The sequence below is a fragment of the Penicillium canescens genome, assembly GCF_028828765.1.
Source record: "Penicillium canescens strain IBT 15451 chromosome Unknown utg000005l_segment0_segment0, whole genome shotgun sequence".
NCBI classification, from domain to species: domain Eukaryota; kingdom Fungi; phylum Ascomycota; class Eurotiomycetes; order Eurotiales; family Aspergillaceae; genus Penicillium; species Penicillium canescens.
Window position 1 is genome coordinate 2,518,364 of NW_026703967.1, and position 20,472 is coordinate 2,538,835.

At 49.8% G+C, this 20,472-nt stretch overlaps 8 protein-coding genes across 8 annotated transcripts; 5 read left to right on the plus strand and 3 right to left on the minus strand.

The window, feature by feature from the left end:
* Positions 1–240: 240 nt before the first annotated feature.
* Positions 241–1,349, plus strand: N7446_008556 (uncharacterized protein; the record flags this gene model as incomplete). Its single annotated transcript, XM_058517301.1, has 3 exons — positions 241–667; positions 765–1,135; positions 1,203–1,349. The coding sequence occupies 3 exons, from the start codon at positions 241–243 to the stop codon at positions 1,347–1,349; spliced, it is 945 nt and encodes a 314-aa protein (XP_058370947.1).
* A 716-nt stretch (positions 1,350–2,065) lies between these two features.
* On the plus strand, positions 2,066–3,867 carry N7446_008557 (uncharacterized protein; the record flags this gene model as incomplete). The annotated part of the gene is made up of 3 exons (XM_058517302.1): positions 2,066–2,326; positions 2,395–3,144; positions 3,208–3,867. 3 exons carry the CDS (start codon positions 2,066–2,068, stop codon positions 3,865–3,867), a joined length of 1,671 nt encoding a protein of 556 aa, XP_058370948.1.
* A 189-nt stretch (positions 3,868–4,056) lies between these two features.
* On the minus strand, positions 4,057–5,018 carry N7446_008558 (uncharacterized protein; the record flags this gene model as incomplete). The annotated part of the gene is made up of 2 exons (XM_058517303.1): positions 4,057–4,434; positions 4,491–5,018. 2 exons carry the CDS (start codon positions 5,016–5,018, stop codon positions 4,057–4,059), a joined length of 906 nt encoding a protein of 301 aa, XP_058370949.1.
* A 1,045-nt stretch (positions 5,019–6,063) lies between these two features.
* Positions 6,064–8,057, plus strand: N7446_008559 (putative MFS hexose transporter; the record flags this gene model as incomplete). Its single annotated transcript, XM_058517304.1, has 9 exons — positions 6,064–6,230; positions 6,283–6,408; positions 6,457–6,560; positions 6,611–6,757; positions 6,807–6,917; positions 6,967–7,298; positions 7,347–7,449; positions 7,512–7,749; positions 7,805–8,057. The coding sequence occupies 9 exons, from the start codon at positions 6,064–6,066 to the stop codon at positions 8,055–8,057; spliced, it is 1,581 nt and encodes a 526-aa protein (XP_058370950.1).
* Positions 8,058–8,325: 268 nt separating this feature from the next.
* Positions 8,326–9,436, plus strand: N7446_008560 (putative sexual development protein (LsdA); the record flags this gene model as incomplete). Its single annotated transcript, XM_058517305.1, has 2 exons — positions 8,326–8,673; positions 8,729–9,436. 2 exons carry the CDS (start codon positions 8,326–8,328, stop codon positions 9,434–9,436), a joined length of 1,056 nt encoding a protein of 351 aa, XP_058370951.1.
* A 399-nt stretch (positions 9,437–9,835) lies between these two features.
* Positions 9,836–11,149, minus strand: N7446_008561 (polysaccharide lyase family 1 protein; the record flags this gene model as incomplete). The annotated part of the gene is made up of 4 exons (XM_058517306.1): positions 9,836–10,174; positions 10,247–10,577; positions 10,633–10,758; positions 10,815–11,149. 4 exons carry the CDS (start codon positions 11,147–11,149, stop codon positions 9,836–9,838), a joined length of 1,131 nt encoding a protein of 376 aa, XP_058370952.1.
* Positions 11,150–12,374: 1,225 nt separating this feature from the next.
* On the minus strand, positions 12,375–14,199 carry N7446_008562 (putative amidase; the record flags this gene model as incomplete). The annotated part of the gene is made up of 3 exons (XM_058517307.1): positions 12,375–12,719; positions 12,782–13,832; positions 13,886–14,199. The coding sequence occupies 3 exons, from the start codon at positions 14,197–14,199 to the stop codon at positions 12,375–12,377; spliced, it is 1,710 nt and encodes a 569-aa protein (XP_058370953.1).
* A 1,117-nt stretch (positions 14,200–15,316) lies between these two features.
* Positions 15,317–19,753, plus strand: sdh2 (succinate dehydrogenase iron-sulfur protein subunit SDH2; the record flags this gene model as incomplete). The annotated part of the gene is made up of 9 exons (XM_058517308.1): positions 15,317–15,535; positions 15,640–16,148; positions 16,203–16,690; positions 17,209–17,498; positions 17,549–17,643; positions 17,695–18,212; positions 18,759–19,166; positions 19,232–19,383; positions 19,433–19,753. The coding sequence occupies 9 exons, from the start codon at positions 15,317–15,319 to the stop codon at positions 19,751–19,753; spliced, it is 3,000 nt and encodes a 999-aa protein (XP_058370954.1).
* Positions 19,754–20,472: the final 719 nt, after the last annotated feature.

Genomic DNA, 20,472 nt, shown 5'->3' on the forward strand with positions numbered 1-20,472 from the left:
CAAGTACATATTTTTACCTAGCTTGTACATACTGGCAGTGCGTGCATTGCTTCATCTTATCATTACGTCCAGCTTCGAGTACATACATGAACTGCACGAATAACCGCGGTAAATATCGCAATCAATACCCCGCATCCTCCACCTCCATAGATGTATAAAAGCAGCCCTACACCCCATTTCGGCCTTCTTCCGGAAAGAAACCACCCCAAGACCTACCCTACCCATCACTCCCAAGCAAAAATGACCCAAGTCGAACTCAACCAGTCCCTCTTCGCCGAGGCAAAAGACAAAACAGTCCTAATAACCGGCGCAGCACGCGGCATCGGTGCGGCAACAGCAACGCTCTTCAACGCAAAAGGTGCAAACGTCGTCTTAGCAGATCTATCCCAATTCCGCACAGAAGCAGAAGAAGTAATCAGAACACAACTGGCCCGCCCAGACCGAGCGGCCTTTCTTCCTGCTAATATCGTTGACTGGACTGAATTGACGGAATGTTTCGAGAAGACAATTGCCCGCTTTGGCGAGCTTGATATTGTCGTTGCTAATGCTGGAATTATGGAATCTAGACCTGTTCTAGATTTGGACGCTGTTGATGGGAATGGAAGGCTTCTCGAGAGTGAGGAGGCTGGGAGGGTTATTGATATTAATCTGAAGGGGACTTTGAATAGTATATCTTGCCCATTTCTCCTTCTGGTGCTATTGATTTTAAGCTTATTACAGCCTCCATTCGTGGCTAACAAGATAACCCATTTTTAAACTTATAGCACTTCGACTGGGACTACACTATATGAAAGCACCCACGCCTACAGATACTGCGGCTGAGCCATCACCCCAACCCCGAAAATCAATCCTCCTCGTCGCATCAACGTCAAGCTACTTCGGCGGGACAGGAGTAACAGCCTACATAGCCTCCAAACATGGCGTTCTAGGTCTTCTACGCGCATGTCAACCAACAGCACAGAGGTACGGAGTACGAGTCAATGCAATCGCGCCATTCTTTACGCCGACCTATATCACTGCCGGTTTTGCGCAGAGATGGGATGAGGTGGGCTTGGAGAAGAATACTCCTGATCGAGTTGCTGAGGCTATTGCGCTTGTTGCGTTGGATGGGGAGAGGTGGGGGGATTGTGTTATGGTATGATGGAGTTTCGATTATTGAAATATTGCGTGTGGATGTGGGTGCTAATTGATGTGCTTTTTAGGTCGCTGGTAGGTATTTGCGAGAGCTCGAAGGCGCAAGGACGAAGTTATTTCCTAAATGGCTTGGGGAAGATGTTGCTGAGTTTTTGGGTCGGGCTATGCGGTTTTTCGTGAGTATTGGGGGCTATGTCTTGCCCTCAAAGTATTAGCGTGATAGATTTTATCTCAGACAGGAAGATAACTCAGGACTTGAGGGCTGGGAACTAGTTGCATTGACAAGTGGTGGGAAAAGTTAAAGCTGCCTTGACATCAAAGCACTGCATCTACATCTACATTGCAGCTCACATCAAACCTTCTGTGTTCCATGCACACCCATGAGTCACACGCTATCCCATAATCCAATGATGCCATAAATTTAAAGTGGAGTGATGTCACGCAGAAGAATTCCTTGCATTATTAACGGAATGTTCGGCGTGGTACATGGACCTCAGATTCAACAAGGGGTGAGGGAGGCTGGAATGCCACTTCTAGGGCACACCAAACCCTGTAACCCATCATTCTCAGGAGCTCGGGGTCTTTATTCCCCACAAGAGCAGGGAGTTTAATTCTCCTTCCTCCCAAGCAAGATCAGATCTCTGCCCAATCGCCGCGCGGGCATTGAATATCCCTTGTTATGCGGAATCCAACCCACCGCTCCTTTCCAGGTTTCCGCGCTTCCCAAGGGGTAGAGGGGAAGCTTGCCCTTATCCCGACGTACTAGCTGCAGCTGCTCTCCTGGGCCCACGTCGGTGTGTGGGTAACTTGTGATTTATGCTAAGCTGTGCTATGAGTTTCTCGCCGAGATTTCGCTTTTTGATCTAGTTACTGTGAATATCACCAACTCGAACATACATTATCAAGAAATTACTTGAAGGTCGCGCATCAAATGGGACGGCATTCAATAGCATCTGAAATATTCGACAATGAGTCTAAAATCGACTTCGGGGTGCGGGATAGCGTCCTATCCATCGACGAGGTGACACCCTATCCACCACTGGGGAGTTCAATCCAGTTATTCGAGAGCGAGCCTTCACCCGAAGAACAGGAATGGCGCTTTGGCGTGCGGGAATGGCTGGTATTTGTATGCATCGTCATTCTGTCGATGATGGATTCATTCAATGCGACCAGCTTGATCCCAGCATTACCAGTATGTCAAAAAGAAACCGTGTTCCAATACACCTCCAAAGCCAGAACGGGTGCTAATAAATATATCAGGAACTCGCAAACACATTCGGAAAACCTCTCGCGAGCACACTATGGGTCAACACCGTCTACCTCATCTTCAGCGCAGCCAGCCAACTATACTTCACAATGACAAGCGAAGTCTTTAGCCTCGGCCCAGTCTGGATCATAGCAGTCGTATTCGCAACGATCGGCACAGGAATCTGCTGCGGATCCATGAGTCTCATCGAACTTATAATCGGCCGTATGATACAGGGAGTCGGCGGCGGCGGCGCAATGAGCCTCTGCTTCCTGATAATGGCCGAGTCAACGCCCCCATCAATCCATTCCCGGTATTCGTGCTATATCCTGCTAACGCGGATGTGCGGTGCTATTCTGGGTTCTGTTACCTCCGGTGTGTTTGTTGATAATACCAGCTGGACTTGGGCGTTTTATTTCAATTTCATCTTTTGCGCACTGGGTTTGTTGACGATTCCGTTTGCTGTTGACCTGCGCTTGTCGAAGAATATTCCGCTTCGCAAGTTACGGATTTTGGATTGGTCCGGTGCTACTATGGCCTTTTTGGGTCCTGGGGCTATTCTTGTTGGATTGACTTGGGGCGGGAGTTTGTATCGTTGGTCGGAGTGGCAGACCATTGTGCCGATTGCGATTGGTGTTGCTGTTTTCCTTGCGCTTGTTTTTTATGAGTCCAAGTGGGCTCTTCACCCGCTGTTTGGGAGGAGGGTGTTTCGCTCTAGGATGATGGTTATGACTTATCTCGGTTGCTTTTTGCATGGGCTTATGGTGAGTTTTCATTTTTAGATCCCTTGTTCTGGTTTCGATGTCCTCACACATTGCGGTTTATAGGTCTTTGCTCACTTGCAATTCTTCCCGCTGTACTTCATGACAACCCACTATATGTCTGCCACGTTGTCCGCCGTGACCTTACTAGCCATGATCGGGGTGGCAATTGCTCCGGCCGCGATTGTTGGCGTGATCCTTGCCAGAGAGTCGAGATGTACGCAGTGGATCATCTCGGGCGGTTGGATTTTGATTATCCTTTCAGGGGCGTGCTCTATTCTTTTGGATAGCACGACGCCGGCGGTGGGATGGGTGTTCTTGTTGTTCACAGCTGGCTTGGGTCACGGTCTTCTGCTCTCGAGCTATAACGTTAGAGTCCAGAATGTGCCCAAGGACGAAGACCCTTCTCTGTCGACTCAGCCAACTACCATCTCCAATTATATGAGGGCCATGGGTATGGCATTTGCCGTTCCTGTCGGGGGTGCTGTGTTGTTGAACATGTTCAGTCATGAGTTGACAGGAATTGGATTGGACCGAAATTTGGTCAATACGGCGAATGGATATCTGATCTTGACGGACCAGGTTAGGATGTCAAGTGAACATAGAGAAGCCGTCAAACTTGCTTCGGTCGCGGCGTTCCGAGTGGTGTGGGAAGTCCTCACGGGCCTTGCTTTCGTTGGGGGACTTTCGTCTGTTTTCCTGTGGCGGAGGCACACGTCAGCATAGTCAATATCTAGAATGAAACATGCTGTCATGAAACAATACGAGATGCGCTAACCCGTTCGAGTCAAAAGAGTGACAGGTAACAATAAGATTGATTCAGGCTAAACACTAATTTGTAAAGGCATAAAGGTCATTTCGGCTAAACAAAATACAAGAATCAGGCTGACATTGCTTGTCCAGAGTGCCGGTAGCTCACTTCAGCCTCTCGGGAGTAACAAACTCTCTCTGGCCTTTGATCTTCCAACCCGCTAGTCTCTCTTTGCCCAATAGTGACAGCGTTTTCTTTTCAACAAGACTATACTTGGAGGGATCATTGCGGTCAAATTTGAATGGCTGTTTCAATTGAGCCGGCGGATTGGTGATGACACGGGGATGTCTCAGACTGTTGACAGAAACCGAGTGGACCATCAAAGGGTGAAGAAGAATCACATCGCCGACCTTGCCAATCATTTGATGGAACTCAGAACACTGCTTCACAATGTCCGAGTAGAAAGACGTCTCCATAGGATTCCCGTCAGGCTGCTGGCCACGTGGGAGCATATAGGGAGTCACACCTTCGGGGTGATTATACTAAATACAGGGAATTAGAAAAGACGCCAAGTAGAACAGGAGGCTCAACCACATACTAGGTGCTGGGCAATGAACTTGAGCGCATCCGGACAGACCATAGTGCCACCTGCACGATCCTGGATATCGGAGAACAGGGGTATGACCAGCAGAGCCTGCTCAGGCGAATCAAGAAAATGCGTGAAAAAGTCGCCATCCACATGCCACCCCGGCAGATCAGTAGGATTGGGCCATTTTCCCTCGGACTCGGGCGAGCCGAGATTAACGATCAAGGCATCGTTCCAGGTAGCCGATTCGGGTGCCACGCGGTCTTCGCCGCCGAGAAGTTCGCAGATGGCGGCCCATGCCTTGGGGGCAAATGTTTTGACGGCTTCTTCTTTGGTGTCACCCATCCAAGTCATTTCATTCGCCCAGGTTGACTTGTCTGTTGGTGAATAGCCGAGTCTCGACCACACATCGCCTGCCCATTCGTTTGCTTTGGCCTTTGAGAAGCAGTCTGGTACTCGCACGTACCCAAAACGCATGAAGTGGTCGATTTGCTCTTGTGAGAGTTTGTAGGAATTGGCCATGTTGGGCTTTTGGGGCAAACTGCAGCATTTGCCCAAGTTAATAAAATTAATGGCAACAATGGAAGTTACTACTTCGGGAAGGTGGCCTATATGTTATTCTGCCACCCTTCCGACCACCCACAGGCCGTGATTCACGCGTAAATGAGGGCGGTCAGTGTCTTTCGTCTACGTGTTTACTCTCTTCTTCTACCGGCATTTTGCTTGAAGTTTAAGATCTATCCCGTCCCAGTGAACTATTCAATGGCGTTGCCAAGAAAGGCTACCGGCTAAATAGCAATGAGCTGTCAGGCGAGTGTCTGGAGGTGGCGCACCCCGCAAATGAACTGCGCTCCAAGGGCTTCTTGGCACTCCCATTAGCCTCCGGGCTAGGCTGGTTGCTTATTTGGGCACGGAGCGAGTGAGACCCTGAACGTGTTCGGCAGAACACAAAGGCCAGATATTCAAACCTTGAACAACAACAGGTCCATCTTTATACTCAAATCGAATGTAATTCCCCCAAACCTACCCCAGGTTGATCGCCTTGTGGGCCTCGGCCCGTCAAACCGGGGAGAGACCAAAGAGCAGGCCTTGCCCTAAGCGAGGGTAAATCTCACGCGACTTTGCTATGGCGTTATTTGCACCAATCATATCCCCGGTCACATCCTAAGCACAATTAGCCTAGGCCCTAAGACAGTCAAGCCGGGGATGATACTATACTCGGAAGTATTCGTGGGCCCTGACAGGCCACTCACTGGGCAAATAGCCATCTCAAATGCCAGCCCTGCAAGAGATCTGTGCCGCATGTTGAATTCCTCGCCTATTTTATTTGATTTTAATTTTCCAACGTCCCTTGACTCCTAATATGGAGAGAGCTATGAACCCATGCAAATCCAGCCAAGCCCGCCACTTCTCACTAACCGGATAATATCATCGTTAAATATCCTAAGCTGGCAAATTCGAACCGCTTAAAACCTCTGGGATTCCCTCCCCCGGGCTTCTTATGCATTGTTGTGTCACAAGCTTGGTGGACATTCCAATCCCTATTATCTACCCTGCGCTCGTCTAAGCAGACATCAAAGACATCATGCCTATCGCAGTTGGAGCGTCGACGCTCAAGTCTGAGCTGAAGGCCGCTCAGGATGAGAAGCCTGAGCTGGAGAAGGTCACCTGGTGGCAGGAACCAGGCCTGCGCAAGCTTTATTGCTGGGCAGCGGTGCTGTGTATTGCCTCTGCGACTACTGGATACGATGGGTAAGTATTCTGGCTTGATACTCATCTTACAAGGCTGACGAAAATTGCACAGAATGATGCTCAATACCTCCCAGAATATAGATGCTTGGCAGGCCTACTTTCACACTCCGAGTGGCTCCAAGTTGGGATTGATGAATGCAACCTACCAGATCGGTAGTCTTGTCAGTTTCCCATTTGTGTAAGTCACTCTACAATTCTCGGTGCGGGAAAATATTGACCTTGACAGTCCTTTTATTGCCGATCGATGGGGCCGTAAACTCCCAATTGTCATGGGATGTGTCTTGATGATTTTCGGTGGCTTGCTCGGTGCATTCTGCAAGAATTACGGCAGTATGTTGACATATATACTTTGAGTTATATTGTGTGCTAATACTGTTCAGTGTATGTTACTGGTAGATTGGTCCTCGGCTTTGGCAGCAGTCTGGCCCAGATGGCTTCCCCCGTCCTCCTTACCGAGATCTGCCACCCTCAACACCGAGGAATTGTTACGACTATTTACAACTGTCTATGGAACTTGGGTGCATTGAGTAGGGTCTCCTCATTCTAATTCTGGGGACAAATTTTAACGGTGTATAGTCGTCGCATGGCTTGCGTGGGGAACTATGCATATTCCCAACGACTGGTCTTGGCGTTCCTTGACTCTCCTTCAGATTTTCCCAGCCCTGATTCAGATCGCCTTTATCTGGTGTACGTATTTGACCATTTCGACACCGTCCAATTGACTGACCATCATTAGGGGTCCCTGAATCTCCCCGTTGGCTCATCTCCAAAGAGCGCTACGAGGAAGCCTTGGATATACTGTCCTACTACCACGGAAACGGAGACAAGAATAATACAACCGTCCAGTTCGAATATCGGGAGATCAAGGAGACTATCAGTATGGAGATGCAGTTCCAAAAGAACAGCAGCTACCTCGACTTTATGCGGACGAAGGGTAACCGTTATCGTCTGGCAATTTTGGTCTCGCTGGGAATTATCTCCCAATATAGTGGCAATGCGTTGTTCAGTAACTATACCAACTTGATCTACAACAGCATGGGTATTACGGAACAGAACAAGAAGATTCCGGTTCGTTTTTTACCCCTGGTTACTGAACGACATACTAATTTTCTATAGCTCGACGGTGGTAAGACTCTACTTAGTTTGATTGTCGCTGTGGTCAGCGCCTTCTTCGTTGATCGGTTCGGAAGACGGCCTCTTTTCCTGGTCTCCACAATTGGTGCGTATTGACATCTATTCTTTTTTTGCAAAAGTCAAAGTCAATGCTAACATTCCTTCCAGGCATGGTTCTCATGTTCCTTGCTTGGACCGTTGTATCCTCCGTCTACGAGCGAACCCAAGATGTAAAGAGCGCAGGCTACCCACAAGTCGTCTTCGTCTGGCTCCATGCTGTCGTCTACTCCATCGCCTGGTCAGGTCTGCTTGTTGCGTACTCCCTTGAAATTCTGCCTTATCGCCTGCGCGCCAAGGGTATGATGATCATGAACTTGACTGTGCAGGCTGCTTTAGTTCTTGGAAAGTAAGTAAATTAAATTACCTCCGGTTGATATTGTAACACTGACATTCTTATTTAGCTATACTAACCCCATTGCTTGGGAGGACCTGCCTCACCACTGGAACTTGTCACTCATCTACACTATCTGGATCTTTGTTGAACTCCTCTTTGTTTACTTCTTCTACGTCGAGACTCGGGGCCCTACTCTCGAGGAGCTGGCTAGGATCTTTGATGGTGAAGATGCTGTTGTCGCGCATGTTGATCTGCATCAGGTTGAGAAGGAGATTCATGTTAGTGAGAAGGAGACGACATCCTATGTGGAACGTGCTTAGTTGTCGAGGGATGAGTTAATATTGATGAATAAGAATATACCTGTTTAATTCAGTAATCTGCAAGATCATCTCAAAAGCGCCAATTTATAATGTGAGACTTTTTGTGTCGCTCGTGGACTCGATGTTGACCTTAGGCGCGCCTTCCATCACGCAGTCCCTTCCATCTATACGAATCCAACTTCCTCTCTTCCTCTCTTCACATCTCTCATATCTCCGCATACATACAATTTCTCAGCTCACCTCTACATTTTAACTCTCTATACTTGTCATGCATTTTCATATCCTCCCCGTCCTTTTGGGCGTCTCATACATCCTTGCAGCTCCGCTGAATTTGACTGGTCACAAGACCCTGCCAAACGGACTGATTACTCCCAGTGCCAGCGAGCTGGAGACTATCGAAGAGGATGCGCATGGCACTCTTCCCAATGGGCCTCCGCCCCTCGGAATAAGCGAAGGAGGCATCGTCAACCTCAAAATGGTCGCAATGAACGCCATGCTCGAAGTTTCTTTCTTTGATGCTTTGATTAAAAACATCACCGAAGAGGTTCCTGGCTATCGCTTCGTGACTGAAGACGACAAGGACTTTATTCTGAGTGGTTTGCGAGTCATTCTAGCTGTATGAACCCTCCCATCCAACATTCGCAAGTGGCAGTGACTAACCTGCCCTTTAGCAAGAGGAGCTCCAAGTCCTGGATTCCAACAATCACCTGGCCCATTTCGGCATCGAGCCCATGCTTCCCTGCCAGTACTCGATTCCCGTCGACAACTTTGACGAAGCCATTGAGATTGCCGTTAAGTTCACAGATGTGGCACTCGGAGTCCTGCAGGACGTTGTCGAACGATACGCCTTGGGCAGTGACTTTACCTTGGCACGCCAAATCTCTTCCCTGATCGGTGAGAAGGGCGAGCAACAAGGCTGGTTCCGCATCATGCAGGGCAAGATTCCCAGCGAACTGCCGTACCCGACCACTGGCGATGTCCACTTCGCCTTTAGTGCGGTTCAGAGCTTCACCGTTCCAGGCAGTTGCCCCAACATTCTCTCCTTCCCGCTCGAGCCTTTCGAGCCTTTGCACGTCATCCAAACTCCCGGCGCGAGAACTGGGGATATTACTGTTTCTTTTGTTGATCACCAAAATATCAGTGACAGCTCCCTGTGGGTGACTTATATCAATCAACAGAACCTGCCAATCGTGGAGCCGTTGAAGGTCATCGCTCGGACAGGCAACGAGGTAACAGGGGAGGCTTTGTTCCCCTATGAAGCACATGGGATGAATGGCTTGACCATTGCCGCTGTCACCACAACCGACGGACCGTTTTCAAATTCCTACGAGGTGACCAAGGTGACTCTCGCTGCGCCTGGCCTTTTTGTTATTAACTGATCGGACCCTTATTGGAGACTGCACTGAAATGCTTAAGGTGGATTTTGACTAAACTGTGCACTTTCTGTTATTATTATGAACTCATGATTGAGCACAACTACATACCATCAAAGACGGGCAAACTCCAGAGATTTATTCTTTTTACCAAACAATCAAACTAGGTAACGTACTCGAAACAGAAAATAAAATAAAACGTATAACGTATTGTAATTAATGATAGACAAAGAATAGAATAGAATAGAATAATACACACAACATATCAATTATATTCCCTTTTCGACCCTCACAGCCCCCTCATCCCCAAATCCCAAGTAGAGTAGCACATAAACCCAATCAACAGGCATACACACCACCCCTCGGAATCAGATCAAACCAAAGTCAATTTCAATCGAAATAAATTTACAGGTTACCCTGTCCAGCATTGGCAGTAACGCTAGAAACAACAGTACCATAAGCAGCAGCAGAAGCAATGTTCTTGCCAGAGAAGTTGCTAAGGAATCCGGTATCAGCCTGGCTGAAAGAACCAGAAGATCCGAATCCGTTGACCTGGCACGAACGACCGAGGTAGCTGCTGCACTTGGCGTTGGTGGTGGTGTCGGGCGAGGTGAACAGCTGGCCGGAGATTGGGGACTCGACGACGGTGGGAATGTTCTGGAAGACGTTGCCTTCGGCTAGGACGTAGCCGCCGGAGCCGATCTCGAAGGCGTGACCGGAGTTGGAGTACCAGTAGTTGTTGACCTGTATTTCGTATTAGTATTAGTATTGTTTTGTTTGATGGTGGGAATTGGCGCTGGCGACGGTGTAACTTACAGCGTGCAGAAGAGTGTTACCCTGGACCTTAGGGGAACGGCCCGAGGTCTTGTAGATGTAGTTACCCTTCATGGTGACGAGGTCGCTAGAGCCGTCAAGGTAGATACCCCAGTAGTGGTAGCCGTCACAGGTGGCGGAGTAGTCGCTGGCGCCGTTGATGAAGCTGTTGGAGATGGTCACGCGCTTGGAGGCGTCGGTGCCGAGGACGATGTGCTGGCGACCAATGCGGGCGGTGGTGACGTGATCAATCCAGACCATGTCGGCGTTGTCGATGGTGATGGCGTCTCCACCCCAGACGTACTTGGGGTTGATGTCGGTGACGGCGACGTTCCTATGTGTTTGTTAGTTATATGGAGTCGATATCTGGGTGTTTGGAGCTTGCTCACTGGATGATAATGTTGCTGGCACCGCTGACGATACGGAGACCCTTGCCCTTGATTATGCCGGCGGAACCGGAGCCCAGCAGGGTCTTGTCGGAGGCAATAGTGATACCGAGGGAACCGGCATTGTCGCTGGAGTTTGGTTAGTGGTGATCTACTTGGATTAGGATGAGAAGGGGGTTTCTTACTAGCTCACGGAGACGGAGGGAGCAGACGACTGGTAGTTCGTGCACCAGTTGTCCTTGTTGATAGCAACCTGGCAAGCAGAAGCAGTGCCCCAGGGAGCGCAGCCGGTACCGGTAGTAGTACCCTCAGTGTTGCGGAAGTCGAAAGTCTTGGTGAGGACAATGACACGAGGGGAAGAGTCACCAAGGTACGAGACCAGCTCGGCGGTGGTGCTGGGGTAGACGGGAGTAGCAGAGCCACCACCAGTAACACCCTTGGCGAAACCCTCCGCAGCGCCGGAGACGGAGATAGCAGCAGCCTGGGCAGCGAGAGCTGCGATGATGGCAGTGAACTTCATATTGAGGTCTGGCACTGTCAGGGAATTGAATTGGAGGTGATGAAGAAAAAGGCGACAGGCCTGTCGGGCATGAATCTTATATAGTCGGCTGATGCACACTAAGATACCAAGTCTTGCACTTGTTCCAGGCTAGCAAACTTGCATGAAGAAGCTCGAGCTCTTGACCCCCACACCGGTCAATCCCCTGGTTCATTTCTTGTCTGAGAAATAGTGAGGCCTCGTGGACCGGCGAATGGCGACCGAAGCCCTAAGGCGTAGTCGATGGGACCATGGGACCACATTTTTGCGGAGAAAGGTTCCATAATGCATCATATCATTCAGGGGAGTCGTCGTGGACGACTCGGAACGGTGGAAGAAATTAGAGAGAGACGCGTTCTAAGTTGTGTGGATGGTGAGATTGATCGCCAATTGGATGTGTCAAACGGTCAAATGGGTAATTTCAGCCACGGCTATATTGTGCAGCGGTAAAAGTAGTAATTTCCAGGAATTAAAGTAGAGTGTTCAAGGCTAGGATGCCGTAAATCAAGCCAGCGTTAGAGGATCAGCGCCGGTGCGTGAGGTTGTTTCACGCTTATGGCTGAAGTCTCCACAATGCAACTGGATGGAGTAAGCTTGCTCCATGTCTGGTGTCGGCGGTTTGCTAGGTTCAGCTTGGTCTCCGGGGGGTTAAATTGGCGTGAGGCCTTGCGAGTTATCTGGTGGAGGTATGTCGTTGGCACTGAGGGGAATGAGCGTTTGGTGAGAATATTTCCGAGAAGGATTCTCCGTCTTGGCAAAATTCTGGGAGTGTAGATTTCCCCTACTCCGTGCAAAGTGTCGATCAGAGGGTTCCTGATTTCGCATCAATGGGATCAAGAACTGCGATGATCACGTCCTGTTCCTGCGGGTCGACCCGGCACCTGATCATGACTGAACCTTGACCATCACCGCCTTATGAGACCCACTGGATGTGTTCAGCAGTAATTTCGGAGAATTGAAGTGGACAGTGTGGACTCATAAATTAACTGCTGTCAACGGCCAATTTCCCCAATAAGGAAAGATTCCATTGTTCTAGAAGAACTTCATATGAAAGTCGGATGATTTCCGAAGTATCCAAACTAAACCATTAGACTTACTCAATTCAAATGAATTCATCTATCCATTAATATATTTTATATCACCAATGATGCGTAGTATACAACATAGACACGAGAAGCCTCACACCGCTATTATAGTCCCCATTTATTTACATGATGACAGGCAAGTTGCGCTGGAGGTATCCGCGCCATTCCGGCAGAGAGCGTTGCCACTTAGTGCCAGAAGACTTCTGCAAATCCTCGATAGCACTGGCGTACTTAATCAAAATCGACTCGGAGAAAGCAGTGTTCATAATGGCAAGGCCGTACGGCATACCGGAGACATCGCTGGTGCCGGCCGGCACGGTGATAACGGGGTAACCGGCCTGGGCGGCGATCTGGATACTCTGAGCGACATCAGGGGGAACCAGAAGACCGTCCAGAGTACGGTTGCCGTGCTTCAGGGCAGCGTCGATACCCTCCTCGCGGGTGGTGCGCTGGCAGAACTCCAGAGCCTGGAAGTAGGTCTCGTTCATGATACCCTTGCTCTCGAGGGAAGCGATGAGACCGTCCTGACCGGAGCCGAAGGCTGGATGGATGCCGGGAGACCACCCTCCGAGCCGTAGTTGTCGATGTTGTACTGGACCAGGTCCTCGACGGTGCGGACGTTGGTGTTGTTGACCTCGGAGAGGTAGTCGCGCAGGTTGTTGTAGAAGTCGACCTTGATGTAAGAGTACTCGGACTCGTTGGCGAAGCCACGGGTGGAACCGTAGTCCCAGTTCCAGCCGTCAGGCGAAACAATCTGCTTGTAGTGAGGCAGCTCGGTGCCGTTGATGACGGTCGCGCCGGCGGACTTGATCAGTTCGACCAGCTCGAGGAGCTGGGAGATCTGGTCAGCGTCGCCGAGAGCCCAGAATGACTCCCAAGGGATACCAAAGACAGCGCCCTTGAGGGCATCCTTCTTGCTCAGGAACTGGGTGTAGCCGCCCTTGGGGGTCAGACCCTTCTGGGCGAGAGTGTAGTTGTCACGAGTGTCAATACCGTAGATGGCATCGAGGGCGTAGACGGCATCACGGACAGTCTTACCAAAGGTACCCACGGTGTCCTGGTGCAGAGACTCCGGGATGACACCGGCGCGAGAGGTCAGACCAACAGTGGGCTTGATGCCAACGATGGCGTTTCTCTGAGCGGGGTTGATGACACTGCCATCAGTCTCGGTTCCAAGGGCGATGGGAACCAGGTTGGCTCCGACAGCAACACCGGGGCCAGTGCTGCTACCACCTGGGTTGACGGTGAAGTTGTAGGCACTACGGCACTGACCACCGCGGGCACTGAAGCCCTCGGAATAGTTGTTCGAGCGCATATCAGCCCACTCGCTTAGAGCACCCTTTCCAAGAAGCAAAGCACCGGCCTTGCGGAGGCCGTTGACGACGTAAGAGTCACGGGGAACAACGCTGCCGAGCAGAGCCCAGCTACCAGCAGTGGTCTCCATGCGGTCCTTACTGGCAATGTTGTCCTTGACAATGAAGGGGATACCGTGGAGAGGACCACGAACCTTGCCCGTAGCACGCTCGGCATCGAGCTTCTGGGCAATGGAGAAAGCATCCGGGTTCAATTGCAGGATAGCACTGGAATACGGTTAGATATTCCATATTCACAAAGGACTCCATGTGTCACATACTTCAAATAAGGCTGCGTCTGGTGAATACGATCCAGGTAGCAAGCCAACAGCTCAACGCTGGTGAAAGTACCATTCGTCAGACGCTCCTGGATCTCATCCACCGTAGCCTCCTCCAGCTTGAAGCCGTGGCAACGGCGCATAGCGAAGAGCTTGGCCCCAGGGGCACCCAGACGAGGGAAGTCATAGGTATAGGGGTTGGTCAGAATCTGAGACGCGACCAAGGTATCTGTCTCCTCATGCTGCTTTTGAGGAACAGCAATGACAGAGCCTGCCAAGGCGAGGCCGCTCACCAGAGTCTGGAGAAAAGGTACCATAATGAGGATGATCAAACTCCACCAAAAACCATGTGGAAGTGTTGATCTTGGGGAGTTCGCCGTGATATACTCCAACTGCAACACAAACTGCTGTGGATCCCTGCCATGACTAATCCCCTTCGGCAACTTTCCCCATTTAGGCGTGTTCTCTTCGCATTTTTTTTGGTTCTTCTGTTCCACAGCATCTATCCAAATGAAACTATTGATTCTTATCTTCCAAACAGAAGAGTCGGTCCCAAACGTGGCGTTTATCCAACCAAGGCCAAGCTTTGTTCTTCCATTAGCGTCAAGATTGTGCGCGATATACGAGAATCAATCTAAACTAGCGCGACTAATAGCTTCCCACCTGCCTAATCAAGTGAATACCTTGTACTATGAAGAGCCTGCAGACCCACTCTGCAACGTCGGAAACAACTTTTGTTCCGAGAGATCGCACGATCTAAGTCCACTATGTCGCTGCTCATTGGTCAGACTTGGTATGCTTCCGACGACTGCCGCGCTCAACTTCAGCGCTACATGGAATTGAGTAGTTTTCGAGGCTCTACGATGACTATTACCACCGAACATATATAGACACATTATGTATAAGAATTGCGAGGTCGTCACTTTTTATTAACATTCTTCAGCAAACCTGGTTCCGCCACTTACGGGACTACGATAATGCCCCACTAGACGCATAGAGTTTGAATTGGCAGGCTTTTCAAGCGATGACCTATGAATGCTATCTTGTCTTGCAAACTGGCCTTGAATTTGCGGAAAAGATCTCCATATATTACACTTCTGCTACGAAGTCAAACATATTGAACTCAATGGTAATTAAAGTCTCGTTTATCTTGGGAGGAATTTCTGATTTGACCAAAGCCTCGGAAGTTTTAAAACCACACTCCATAGATTGATATCCAACGCTCGGCGTTTACCGGAAACAGCACTTCGTTGGTTCCTCAGATCGAGTTCACATTATTGAAAACCAGACCCGCTCCCGCGTCCACTTTCCTCAAGCATTCACACTCAAGAGATCCTTTCATTTTTTGTATAGACAATTTTTTATCTTCATCTGAACCCATACGATGCTTCGCTGATGTACATTCTGATAATGTCACTTGCTTGAATCCTCAGCATGACCATCCCCGCCGATATCCTTGCTGCGTCTGCAGCAGGGAGAATCCCCAGCAATGTCTCGCTGGAATACCTTGCCCAGTCCCGCGATCGCTCCGCCATCGTGGGAATCATTTTCATGGTCTGTCTCACGGGCCTGTTAATGATCTTACGTCTGTACGCCCGAGCCTATATCGTCAAGAAAATCGGTTTGGATGATGCATTGGCCATCTTGACATTTGTGCGTCCTCCACTATTCACCCCAGATCTGCACGGCAACTCAGCCCTACAAATAGCCCCAAGATGGAATGAATATTTGATAACCTAACGTTCCCCCGATTACAGGTATTCTACATACCCATCGTCGTCCTCTGCATCGTCCTCATCAACCTAGGTAGCGGCCGACACATCGAATACATCCAGTATGTCCTCTCCATGCCCACAGTGCGCCAAACCGAAGTCCTCGACTTCGTCGCCCACGTCCTCTACACAACAACCCTTTTCCTATGTCGCCTCTCCGGTCTAGCATTTTACTACCGACTCACTGCACGCTCAACAAAATTACACATGAGCATCCTCGTCGCAGCTCCCCTCCTCTTCGCCGCCTACCTCCCTCAACTCTTCCTCCTGATCTTCCACTGCAGACCAGTAACTGGTCTCTGGCCCTACGAATGGCAAATAGAACCTAGAACCTACAATTGCCTCACCTGGGGCTTGGTCTACTCCGTCAACTCAGGTGTCTCCCTCGCATGCGACATCCTCATGTTCACCATCCCAGCAATTCTCATCAAAGAACTGCATGTTTCAACAAAGAAGAAGGTCAAACTTTCCATCGTTATGTTCCCGGGTGTCTTGTAAGTCCCACCAACCCCCACAATCCCCATCCCAATCTAACTAACAACCCCCAGCGTAATCGTCATATCAGCAATCCGCGTCTGGCTAGTGGCAATAGGCCAATGGGACCCAGACGGCAGCTGGGCCTATAACCCAATGCTATGCATCGAGAACGCCGAAATAGCAGGCACATTAATCGCGCTCTCGGTGCCAGCCCTTAAGCCAGTCTTCGGCAACGTCTTTGCCCACCTCACTGAATACACATCCAGCCACACGCGCTCCCGATCCCGGTCGACGAAGCTGCGCAGCCTTTCCAAGCCGCTTAGTGGTGTTGCGTCTAGTAATCGCGATAACAAGCGGTTGATTAATTGGTCGAAGCTTGGTGGTGATGATTATGAGATGATGCCTAGTGAGGTTTCTGTTGGGACGAGGGATGGAAACCATGGACAGGGGGATGGGGCTAGTGCCAGGGGTGTGAATTTGAAGGGGCCTGGTATTCACGTTACTAATGTTGTTGATGTTACTAGGGTTGAGAGTCCTGAGGGAACTAGGGGGGTTCTGGGTTGGTTTAACAAACTATATGTAATTTATATAATTTAGAATTTTGGGTTCTTTGTTTCTTGATTCGGGGCTGTATGCTGTTTAAATCTTGTCTGTGGTAAGTTAGCTTTGTGGGGATATATGTAGTTTTTCGTCGCTATATATCAGGCCACGTCACGGCTTCGGACAGAACAACAGCGAGGCTCCGACATGGATTTATGATATCTCGTAAGAAGCATTCTTTCAAGGCTTTTCATTCGCAGAGACGTATGTATGGTCTTACCTTCTTTTGGAATAGTTGAAACAGCGTCCATTGGCTGATTATCAATCACGCATGCTTACCAACATTCAGGACACTTAAACCTCAAGGTTATGACGCAAAGCTATCATTTCTCCTTCATTTAATGAAAAGAGCAATATATAAAAGGCCATACGACGTATTGAAAACTAATATCTATTCAATATACTACAATTGGCTTGTTGTGGTGGTTGGCTAGAAAAACGATCGTTCTACTCCCAACATGACTCTCAAGTATCTAGTCACAGGAGCAACCGGTGGCCTTGGCTCACAGGTACTCTCTCACCTTATTGCAAATGTCCCCAGATCAGAAGTCGCAGCAGCATCCTCGAAAGAGGCAAACCGCAAACAATTCGAAGACCGAGGGATCGCCTTTCGGGTGGTCAACTACGAGGACCCTCAAACGCTGGAGTCCGCATTCGAAGGCGTGGAGAATCTGCTTTTTGTGAGCACCAATACCTTCGACGTCGAGAAACGCCGCAAGCAACACCAGAGCTTTGTGGATGCAGCGAAGAAGATGAATGTCAAACATGTGAGTCGATCGATCTCTCGATCAAATAGCCCAACTGATGTTTGTCGCAGGTGTGGTATACATCTCTCGCGTTCGGTGGATACGGTTCGGATTCCAAGGCGAATGTCCAACAAGCCCATCTATTGACAGAGGAAATGATGAGACAGTATGTCTAGGCCCGACCGTGAGCTCCGTCAGCACCGCTAACCCCAGCCAGGGCTGATATCAACTTCACATCTATCCGGGAGGGCTTATACACCGACGCCTTCCCAGTGTTTATGGGGTGGTATCCCAGCACATCAACCATCTACCTCCCATCTGACGGCCCGGTAGCATTCACCCTGCGAGCAGAGTTAGGTGAAGCCACAGCGCGATTGATGATGCGTGGAGGACATGACAGGGAGATCGTACTCCTCACTGCGCAACAAACCATCACGTTCTCGGGCATTGTGGATGTAATCAACGAGACAACCGGGCGACAGGTTCAGTTCAAGCTTGTTTCTCCGGAGGAATTCGCCACGTTAAAAGCAGCAAATGACGAGGGAGGAAAGTCGGAAGGGTTCTTCCAGGCCTTGATATCTTGGTATGATGCGATTTCGAAGGGGGAGACGAGCACAATCGATCCTCTTATGGCGGACTTGTTAGGACGGGATCCCGTGTCGCCGCGGGATGCCATTCGGGATCTGCTGACGAGGGATCGGGACTATGAGTGGCATCAGAACTATGTCAATCGGGGTTAGTGGTCCAAATGTATATATGAAAGATGAAGCCAATGCGAATGACAATGGCAATGACACGTGAGACTGTATGACGATTCCGAGGCAGGGCGGAGTAGCAGTTATCCTTTCGGCAACCAGAGCCGGAGTGGCCTGGCAGCCTGAGGCAGCAATTTTGTGGATTTGGGGGATCCAGGATCAATGGGGGAGATAGAAACAGTTCAGGTAACAGAGCAGGCAGTCATCTTCCATCCCATCATGTTTCCCAGATCGATTGAGACCAACTCCCAGTAGCAGTCGGAAGTGTTGTCGGCAGTAGACAATTCCCTTCGAGGAACGACGCCGTGTCCGCCCGACGCTTGCAATTACCCTAGCTGTGATTGGCGGAAAGTGAATGAGTCAGCAAGTAGCCGACTCTCAAACCCGAGGTTAGTGTAGAGACTCCTTTGGACTTCATTTTGTCATTGATTATTTGGTTTCTGGAAACTGAGATCCCTAGAGATCCTGTTTGACTACTGATTACTTGATCATCTCCCCTCTTTCACTCTAATCAACCTCTATTCAGCTCATTGCTGTCCTTTCTCTCCATCTCTTCCTCTCCAGGTGTTTTTTCACCTTCCGATCGCCCGCCATGGCCTCCTCCGCACCACCTCGCGCCTCTTCGCGGCGTCGCGGCCGATGTTCCGCCCTGCCTTCGCCCGCACCTATGCGACTGTTGAGCCTACTCCCAGCGAGCAGCCCAAGATGAAGACCTTCAAGGTCTACCGCTGGAACCCGGACCAGCCCAGCGAGAAGCCCCAGATGCAGTCCTACGACCTCGACCTCAACAAGACCGGACCCATGATGCTCGATGCTCTCATCCGGATAAAGAACGAACTCGACCCTACCCTGACTTTCCGTCGATCTTGCCGTGAGGGTATTTGTGGTTCCTGCGCGATGAACATTGACGGTGTCAACACCCTCGCCTGCTTGTGTATGCATTCCCCACTCGATCAGCGTCCCGTAGTCTTGAACCGAGCTAATCGTACCTCTGTGTAGGCCGCATTCCCACGGATACCAAGTCCGAGTCTCGCATCTACCCTCTGCCTCACACCTACGTCGTCAAGGACCTTGTCCCTGATCTGACCCACTTCTACAAGCAATACAAGTCTATCAAGCCATATCTCCAGCGCGACACCCCTACTGAAGACGTAAGTCATTGACTCACGCGTATTGCCAACCACAGCTAACATCTGCCAGGGTCTCGAATTCCGCCAAAGCCCCGAGGACCGCAAGAAGCTCGACGGTCTTTACGAATGTATTCTTTGCGCCTGCTGCTCAACCTCCTGCCCATCCTACTGGTGGAACAGCGAGGAGTACCTCGGACCCGCCATTTTGCTCCAGTCCTTCCGCTGGCTGGCCGATTCCCGTGATGAGAAGACCGCTGAGCGCAAGGCTGCTCTCGACAACAGCATGAGTGTCTACCGTTGCCACACCATTCTCAACTGCACACGGACTTGCCCCAAGGGTCTGAACCCCGGCCGCGCCATTGCCGAGGTCAAAAAGATGTTGGCTGTCTAGATTCGGATCTAAAACGGAGTACGGAATTTCCTTTTCTGTCCAATGTGTTTCCAGCTGTTTTTCCTATGTTTCTCTTCTATACTTGTTCTATTTTTGTTCCGCTTTTACGGATGTTTTCATAGGTGTAAATTGTGGACTTTTGTTTCTTACAGGAACGCACTGGTAGTCCATTCGGCATTATAGCGCAAAACTTGTATTGTATTCATTCTTTTCGTTGTAAGTCTACTCTATCAGTATCAGTTTAAAATGAATGTCTATACCCCGTACCCTACAAACAATGCTAAGCGAACCCCAGAGCATTTACCCCGGCGGCTATATGTTCTACCCCAAAGCAGTCAACAGCGTATGACTTCACAAGTCGTAATAAGGGAAAACGTGATTACCAATCTGGGCTGTTAGCACAGTTGGTAGTGCGCCCGCTTCGCATCCGCGAGCGTGCGGGAGGTCCTGGTTTCGATTACCAGATAGTCCACATTATTTATGTCTTTTTTCGCTCTCGCTCTTTTTATTTTTTTATTTTTAATAAATTGCTTTTTCCACTATTCTCATTTTCTATCGCGCTGCAGCTAATACCAGCCTAGTTCACTCCGACTCCATCCCCAAATTTCTAATTGGACCGTTCGAATCCTGGCTCGCACGAGGTGGATTGTATATACCATGCATGCTGTACCTCAGCGCCCATGTCACATTGGCTCAGCAGACATACTAGTACACTATCC